At 35.4% G+C, this 8968-nt stretch overlaps 1 protein-coding gene across 4 annotated transcripts in view; it reads left to right on the top strand.

Annotated features, from left to right (window-relative positions):
• The window catches only part of LOC110036511 (protein trichome birefringence-like 16), a 9568-nt gene extending 1132 nt beyond the window's left edge, over positions 1-8436 (top strand). Inside the window, exons 2-5 of one of the 4 annotated variants that reach the window (XM_020740973.1) lie at positions 2613-2873; positions 3646-3876; positions 6955-7150; positions 7243-8435. In XM_020740973.1, coding sequence (XP_020596632.1) covers positions 2711-2873; positions 3646-3876; positions 6955-7150; positions 7243-8071 — 1419 coding nt within the window. In that variant the 5' untranslated portion in view covers positions 2613-2710 and the 3' untranslated portion in view covers positions 8072-8435. Of the gene's footprint in view, positions 1-2612; positions 2874-3645; positions 3877-6954; positions 7151-7242 lie in introns of those variants that run through there. The other 3 variants (XM_020740974.1, XM_020740977.1, XM_020740976.1) reach the window with 3 other exon arrangements.
• The last annotated feature ends 532 nt before the right edge of the window (positions 8437-8968 follow it).

The following is an 8968-nucleotide window of genomic DNA, read 5'->3' as shown; positions in this document are numbered from 1 at the left end:
TTAAAATACTACTTAATATATATATATATATAAACTTGATGAGTAGTATTTTGAGCCAAAACGAGCCGAACACGAACGAACACATCTTAATTCGTGTTCGGCTCGTTAACTTATCGAACGAAATTAACGAGCCGAACACGAGCTTCTTAACAAGCTGAACACGAGCTGTTCGCGAACAACGAGCCGTTTTGATAGCCCTAGTTCCATCTGTAAACTTGGCAATTTTGATAGTTGTTGTTAGTTCATGCGTTGTTCTGTTCATGTTCTGCATTGACTATGAAATACTTTTTGAGTTGTTCTTTCATACTTTTGAATATTTTTCTCTGGGATGATGGGTTTGTATCTTTTGTGCAAATACTTCAACCGGTTTCGTTGAGTTTTTCAGCCTGAATCAGTGTTTGCACTCTTCCGTGTTATAGCCATAGACCTTGTGGTATTTACAAAATTTATTTGTTTTCCAAAGAAAAGCTCTCGTTCTTATTGGTGGAGCCTTTTTAAAGTAATTTTATTTTATGTCTTCCACCAACTACGCCATCAATTCCCTCAACAAAGTGGCTTTTGGTACCTCTTGGTCGTTTGTTGATCGGTCATTTGACTGGCTCTATCCTCTTCTCTGGTGGTTTCTGTCGACTCCTCTGCTATCATGAGTTGGCCGACTTTCTTCACATCTGCGGTGTAGGTCGTCCTTTGGCCTCCACCCATCATCTCGCGAAGTTCTCTTCTGTGAGTGGCAATCGGATTGCTCGGCTTTCTCTTAGGATGTGCGGGCATACTACTTCGCTTAAATGTGGTGGTTTGCTAACTCCAAGAATTCAGCCAGGCTCTTGGGCTGTTGCAAACCCGAGCATATCTGAAGCCTCCTTAGCCCTTGGGCTAGGGCGTCCTGTGCTACAACAAGTTTCGGAACTGAGCGACATACGGACAAATATTCTCATTTGACTTGCTTGAATTGCCACAGGGCATGTGAATTTTTGATGGGTTTCTGGGCGCTGACAAACTATGCCATGAACATATTCTTGATTTTGGCGAAGGAGGTGATTACTTCTGTTGGGAGGCAGTTAAACCACTTGATGGCCAAGTCTCTCGACATGATGTAAAATAACCGACATTTCAGTGCGTCAAAAATTTCGAGAAGGTAGAAGACCAACTCAAAGGAAGTGATATGGTCGGTTGGATCGCTTCGACCCTCATTTGATTCTAAAAAAAGAAGTTTGAACTTCTCTGGTGGCTTAACATCAGAGATCTGCCGGAAGAATGCATTCTTCGGCTAGCGGTAGAGCTCCATACTCCCAAATCGTTATCTGATCAATGGTGTAGACCCCGTACTATGCTGGTACTAGGAGTCTTCTATCGTTTCTGCCGCCTGAGACTTTCGACAGCCTTGGGGTTCGGGTTCTTCTCTAGGGTTTTGCTCCCGGGAAGCTTGCTCTCTTTCCTCGAGTGACACGCGGGTCAATTCTGTCATCTGACCCGTCATTTGGTCTCTATGTTATTGGATTTGCTGTTGCACAAATTCCCTCGTGTACTCCAAGTTTGCAGTGTCTCCCAAATGAGTCATTTCTATGGTGTGCTCCTCTTCTTATTGATGGTATGATCCACACTCACTGCACCTTTTAGGATGTTGAGTCTAGATATGTCATGTGAATCACACTCAAGATATAGAGCGTAGATCGGACGAGAGAAATAGAGAAGGAGATTGAGAAAGAGAGGGTGCACGGTAACATAAGAGTTTTTATAGTATAAATTCAATAATTCTTTATTGATGAAATAACCCCTTATTTATAGATTTCGGGGTTACCTTGTGTAGAATTATATGTCTCTATTTTAATTGGGATGTTACAATGTATTATGAAATCTTTTCATATTCATAATCAACTCCGACACCCTTTCGTATTGATAAAAAATCTTATACCGTTTCATATTCATAAGCGTTTGAAGAAAGACATCTGATGACCTGGAAACTTTATCATTCATTTGAATGGAAGCCTTTGGTCGGCCGACAGACATCCGGTTAGCCAAACGGTCGTCTGACTATCTTAAGAGAGAATTATGAGAAAACGACCTCTGTCGTTAGAATGAACTGGACTGTCAGACAGGGTTGCACCACTGTAATTTGACGAACAGTTCTTCTTGGACAATGAGCCTTCTTAGAGGGTCAGAAAAGGAGTTCAATGGGTGGCATTTTGGTCATTTTATGAGGAGTTCCATAATCGACCGAAGGGGTTGGCCATGAACGATTGTCCTTCAGATCAGATTCCTTCTATTTCTTCATTCGGCTATGCTTCCGTTCGGTCGGTTTAAAGTTTCGACCGTAGGAAATTATGCTTGAAGTTCCCGTCTTTTGATTATACTGTTCTTTAGTGTTTATAAGCGACACTCATTGGATTTCCTCAATTATTGCGGACATATTTTTGATGTACAGAATTGAATATGGGCAAATTTTTTTTTGGATTTTTTTGTTGATTTTCTTTTGCAACGAATTGGATAGTCTAAAGTTAATATATCTATCTATCTATATATATATATTGGCCTTAAGGAAACTTCATTCAGAACTCAGCGCAATAGTTTATTCATTTTTCTTTGCTTTTTAAGAAACTCTTATGCTTTTGCAGAGCTAGTTAATATCTTATGGTGGTAACTTAGAGGTGCATTTTCTGACGCTAATCGGCTTCCATGAAGACATAGAAGAGGTTTTAACATTTATGAAAAGATGAAAGGGGCAAGTTTAAACAAGCTGAGAGGCGCAAAACTTTCAATTTCTTTCATAGCTTTAATTTGCACGTCTCTTCTTATTTGGGCATGGGAGCCTCTTTTAGCGTCTGTTTTGCCACTTTCAGATCACTTTGATGTCCGCTTGGGTAATTTCTATCCAGGTTAGTTTCTGGGAATCTTCAAATATATTCCATTTATTCGAAATTCTCTCTATATTCATATATTTGTTTTTATGTATTGTCTTTTTATTGTTTTTTTTTTACTTGGTTTTTTTCTATTCACTGCTTCGTATTTTTTGTTTAATTATTGGGGCATGTACTTACATCGCACACAATTATTATGTATTTACATATCCCACACTTAAATTTTTATATTTACACACATGGAACTCAAATCTTTATTATTGCATAAAAAATAACACTCTTATCATTTTTCAAAAGTGAAACATCTTTTCATGCATAGGTTTAAAACGCCAAAATGTTTTGTGTGTAAATATGGAAGTTTAGGTGTGTGATATGTAAATACATAAGACTTGTGTGCTGAGTATGCAAATTTCTCTTTATTTATTCTGTTGTCTCCCTGTTTACGTTTTGTTATTTTTGTTTTGTTGACAAGTTAGCTTGCATCAATCAAATCTTGCATTTTTTTGAAAATGAAGCTCTAGATGGTTTCTATTGATGATATTATCATCTAAAGTTATGAAGAGCATAAGCAAACCGCCAGCTTCATTCTCATTGATTTGGTTGTATCAAATCCAGAAACATGAGTGTGCTAGTTCATTTTAAATTCTCAGGTATTAATAACGTAAATAAGGAAGATTACAGCGGCACACATGTTAATGCCCCTTGTTTGTTTATTGACTTTTGTTGTATTATTCGTCCATGTGTGCGTTGATTGCTTAAGAAATTCCCCTGATTCAATTTAATTTTGAAGGTCAGCAACAACCCACAGAGGATGATTTTCTCAAAGCAGAGCGACATGCTGTACCTGTTACTGAAGGGATGCAGTATATTGGTGAGAATGCAGATGCAAATATGGCTCATGATTTGGTCAATGAGCTATCGGAGCATGGCATTTCTCCTCCTTCGGGTACCCTGAGATTGAAGTCAGGTACAGATCCTGATGGTGACAGACATTCGGATGCAGCATCTGATAAAAAGAAAGGTTTCTATCTATATAACGATTTGTTTGTTTATATTTTGGGGTTTTTACATACATGCCACACAATTCTTATGTACATACCTAACAACTAAACATCCATATTTACATGCGTGCCACTCAAATCTTCAACATCTAATCAAAGATGCCGCCGTCACTACCTTTTTAAAAGTGAAACACAACTTTTCATGCACAGGCTTATGACACCAAGGTATTATGAATGTAATTGTGGATTTTTGGGTGTCAGATAAATGCATAGAAATTGTGTGGTATGCATGTAAATTTCTCTTTTATTTTTGAACCCATGAATTGAAAGCATACCATTTCTAATACTTGGCATTATCAACCTTCTATTTAAATTTTGTCGAATATGCTTAAATTTTCTCATTTGAAATTGAAATTTTTTATGTTAGAGGTGTTTATGCCCCTTAAGTAGGTTTAAATGTAAGTTCAGAAGAAAAATTTTGTAATGAACTGTAAGAGTTAATAAAAATGATACCTTTTGAAGAAATAACTTTTTTGATGGAGATTTAAATGAACATATTGATAGAGTGATAGAAGATTTTAGAAATATTCATGGTGACTATGATTTTTAGGTAAAATCATATTAGATTTTGTTTTAGGTTATGATTTTGTATTTTTAATACTTTATTTAAGAAAAGATATGAGCATATTGTTACTTATAAGAATGTATCTAATAAAACATAAATTGATTGTTTTATTATGGGAAAAAGAGACTGTCGAGAATGTAAAGATTGTAAGGTCATTCCAAGAGAAAATTTAAGTACTCAACATCGATTATTAGTTTTGAATTTTAAGATAAGGAATTGAAGATAAAAAATTCAATGAAATATTGTTGTAGAATTAGATGTGGACACCAAAAATTTACAAATAAAATTATTTTTATAAGTAAACTTCAAGATTTAGGATGCTCACAAAGAAGCTAATTCTATGTGGGATAAAATAACAAACTATATTAAATAAGTGATAAAAGATGTATTTGAAAAATCAAATGGAAAAGTTCTTAAAATAGTCGTTGTTGGAATAATAATGTGCAATAAAAGATATATATTAAAAAAATTGTTATAAAAATTATTTTAAATATAAAAGATTAGAGAACCAGAAAAAATATAAGGTGGCCTATAGGGAGTTTAAGAGGAACAATTTGCAGCGTTGAGAATTCTGCTTTTAGTGATCTTTATAATATATTAGATACTAAAGAGAGTAAAAAATATATGTCTAAACTAGACAGACGAAGAAAAGAAAAGTAAAGATTTACTTCAAGTAAAGTGTATTCAAGATGAAAATAAAAAATATTTTCTTAGATGAAGATTTTCGACATAGGCGGGCGAGATTTTTTGATAAAATTTTTAATGAAGTTTCTGAAAATACGATCGACCTTAATGATCTTCATATCGTTAATAATAATAATGCTTTTTATTTTTACCGTTGCTTTAGTAAAAAAAAAGTAAAGGGGGCTTTAAAAAAAGCCAAGGATGAAAAATCAATAGGTCTTGATGATATTCTAGTTGAAGTGGAAATATTTAGGAGATTTGAGAGTTTCTTGGCTTATTAAACTCTTTAATATTATTTTAAAACTAAAAAGATGTCAGAGCGGTAGGGAGAGTCTTTTTGGCCTCATTTTTAAGAACAAAGGGGATGCAAAAGAGTGTGCAAATTATAGAGGAATTAAGTTAATGTGTCAGACATTAAAATTATGGGAGAGTGATTTAACATAGGTTAAGGCGTGATACAAAGATTTCTCATAAGCGGTTTGGGTTTATATCAGACAAGTCTACCATGGAAGTTATACATTTATTGAGAGGCTTAATGGAGAAGTACAGAGAAAGTAAGGAAGATCTACATATAAATTTTATTGATTTAGAAAAAAGTTACAATAGGTTTCCAAGAGAAGTTCTTTGGAGAGTTTTAGAAAAGAAAGATGCTGATATGATTTATATTCAATTCATTAAAGGTATGTACACTAGAGTTGTTACTTGTGTTTGAACAGAAGAAGGATTGACCAAGTAACAACTCTATTTCAGTTGAATTACATTAGGGATTGGTTTGAAGCTCATATCTTTTTGCTCTAGTTATGGATGTTCTTACTGGACATTTATAGGAGGATGTACCTTATTGTATGCTTTTCGCTGATAATATCCTTTTTGTGGATAATACTATAGAAAGAGTTAAAGAAAAACTTAATATCCGAAGGTCTACATTGGTGTTCAAAGGTCTTCATTTGATTAGATCTAAAATTGAGTACATGAAATGTAATTTTAGTAGTAGTAGATTTAGTGGTAGAATTGTTACTATGGGTGATAAAATCATTAAAAGGTGTGATCGTTTTAGATATCTTGGGTCTTTTGTTCAATGTTATGGTAATATAAATGGGGATGTTATTAGTAGAATTCAAGATGGTTGGCTGAAATGGAGGATTAAATTAGGCCTATTGTGTGATAAAAAAAATATTGCTTGGACTTACTGGAAAATTTTATAAGATGGTGGTGAGAATAAGATGGTGGTGAGACTTGAGACTTGTAATGCTTTATGACGCAGAATGTTGGCCTTTAAAAGAAAAGCATAAAACAAAGTTCAGTATTGCTAGGATGAGAATGCTTTGGTGGATGAGTGGCTGGACACTTAAAGACAAAATACGAAATGAATGTATTCGTGAAAGGGTTTGTGTAGGCTTGGTCATATTAGATGTCGACCATTTGAGGGTTCGGTAAGGAGAGTTGATGTTTTAGATTCGACTTATGTTAAGCAAGACAGAGGTAGACCTAAAAGGATTTGGGAAAATTGTATAAAAAATGATCAAAATTTATTAAAATTAAATGAAAATTTGACACTCAATAGGACACAATGGAGAAAAAGGATTTATGTAGCTGATCCCACTTAGTGCGATAAAGGCTTGTTGTATGTTTAAATTTCTTCATTTTGAACCTTTGTTTCTTGTTGAATGAAGTTGAAATGAACTTATAGCCTTCACCATACAAGTGGTTGATTTACTTATCAATATTTTGTAGTGAATTTTTCCTTGAAACTAATTATGTGAATATTTTTTGATTGTTGATTCTGTAGACTGTAATTATGCCAGGGGAAAATGGGCTGTGGACAAACGGCGACCATTGTATTCAGGTTTCGGTTGCAAGCAATGGCTCTCTGAAATGTGGGCTTGTAGACTGACCAAACGAACAGACTTTTCCTTTGAAGCTTATAGATGGCTACCAGAAAATTGTGAAATGCCAGAATTTGAGGGATCTGCTTTCTTGAAACGGTAGGCTTATGCTCCAGTGTCACTGATTTCATTTGGTCGCACCATTCATTTAGAATAATGTTGTTTATCATATCATTTTTGTTGAACTCCAGGATGCGACATAAAACTCTTGCCTTTGTGGGGGATTCCTTAGGAAGACAGCAATTCCAATCCATGATGTGCATGATCACTGGTGGCAGAGAAACCTCTGATGTGGAAGATGTTGGAAGATCTTATGGGCTTGTTAAAGCCCGTGGTGCTGTAAGACCTGATGGTTGGGCTTACCGCTTTCCTAGAACAAACACAACCATTCTCTACTACTGGTCAGCAAGCCTGTGCGAGTTGGAGCCTCTAAACCGATCCGATGCAGATACCCATTACGCCATGCATCTCGATCGCCCTGCTTTTTTCTTAAAGCATTTTCTTCATCGTTTTAATGTTTTGGTGCTTAACACTGGGCATCATTGGAACAGGGGGAAGCTTAGAGCTAACAAATGGGAAATGTATGTTGGTGGGAAGCCAGTTGTGGATAGGAAACTTGCACAGATAGCAAATGCCAGGAATTTTACCGTTTACAGTGTTGTGAAATGGTTGGATTCACAGCTTCCCCTTCATCCAGGACTGAAAGGTTTCTATAGATCAATTTCTCCAAGGCATTTTGTCAATGGAGATTGGAATACTGGTGGCAGCTGTGATCATACTACTCCATTAGGCGGCGGAAGTGAGGTTACTCAAGTTCATTCGAGTGATACTGTCGCCGAGGGTGCTGTGATGAGAACGAAGGTTAAGCTTTTGGATATTACCGCTTTATCACAGTTGAGAGATGAATGCCACATATCGAAGTATAGTGTCAAAGCTTCTACCGGCGCACATGATTGCTTGCATTGGTGCTTACCGGGTGTTCCTGATGCGTGGAACGAGTTGCTTTATGCACAAATATAAAGCATCATTCTAACATGAAGAAGTATATTAGTTCAGAAGATGAGGAGATATCTAGATTCTGTGATTGTCTCTCCCATTGTTGCTTCAAGTTATGAAATGATAGCAAGCTCAGCTGCAATCTCGTGTTTGGCTGGCTTTTTTTTTGGAAGAGAGCAGAAGCCAGTGTCTGTAGAGTAACGATATTCGGCGGGATAGATTCATAAAGAAAGTTTTGATTTGTGATAAAACATGTTATTACAAGTGCTCTCATTCTTCGTCCGCAGGTTTATGTGGATTACTCATTTTAAATTTGTTTTGAATGTGTTAGTATGTTAAATTTATAATATTAACAATTCAGGCTGGTAGAAATGAAATAATTTTTCAAGATGGCTGGACTTTTGGATGTGGCTGGAAGCAATTACCAAGTTCTTTCTAGGTTTTCCTATTTGTTTGTTTGTTTTATTGCTGTTTCATGTTGCGATATTGAGTGGAGCGATAAGTGATAGTTTCAGGAAGTTATGTAGGACTTTCTAGGGTTTGGATTTTTATGATGTCAAGTCGGGTTGAATGCACAGAATTACACATGCAAGGTCAAATTGTCACTAGACACAAAATTTGAACCAGATCGTTTTGTGATGATCACAAAGTATAAATGTTACATGAAGAACTAAGACGTTTGAAAATCATAGTCTTTCCAAGACAAAAACAATTGAAGAAAATGAAATTTGTATGCATAGCACCAATTCCAATGTATTTACATGCTCACACCTATATTTTCATATTTGTATACATAATTAACACTTTGGCGTTTTAAGCCTATGCATGAAATGAAAGTGTATTTCATCTTTAAAAAAAATGATCATAGTTCTATTTTTAATTTGATATTAAAGATTTGAGTGATATTTGTGTAAATATGAA

The sequence above is a fragment of the Phalaenopsis equestris genome, unplaced genomic scaffold, assembly GCF_001263595.1.
Source record: "Phalaenopsis equestris unplaced genomic scaffold, ASM126359v1 Scaffold207640, whole genome shotgun sequence".
NCBI lineage: Eukaryota > Viridiplantae > Streptophyta > Magnoliopsida > Asparagales > Orchidaceae > Phalaenopsis > Phalaenopsis equestris.
The sequence above is the reverse complement of the archived record's forward strand: the minus strand, read 5'-3'. Positions and strand labels throughout refer to the sequence as shown.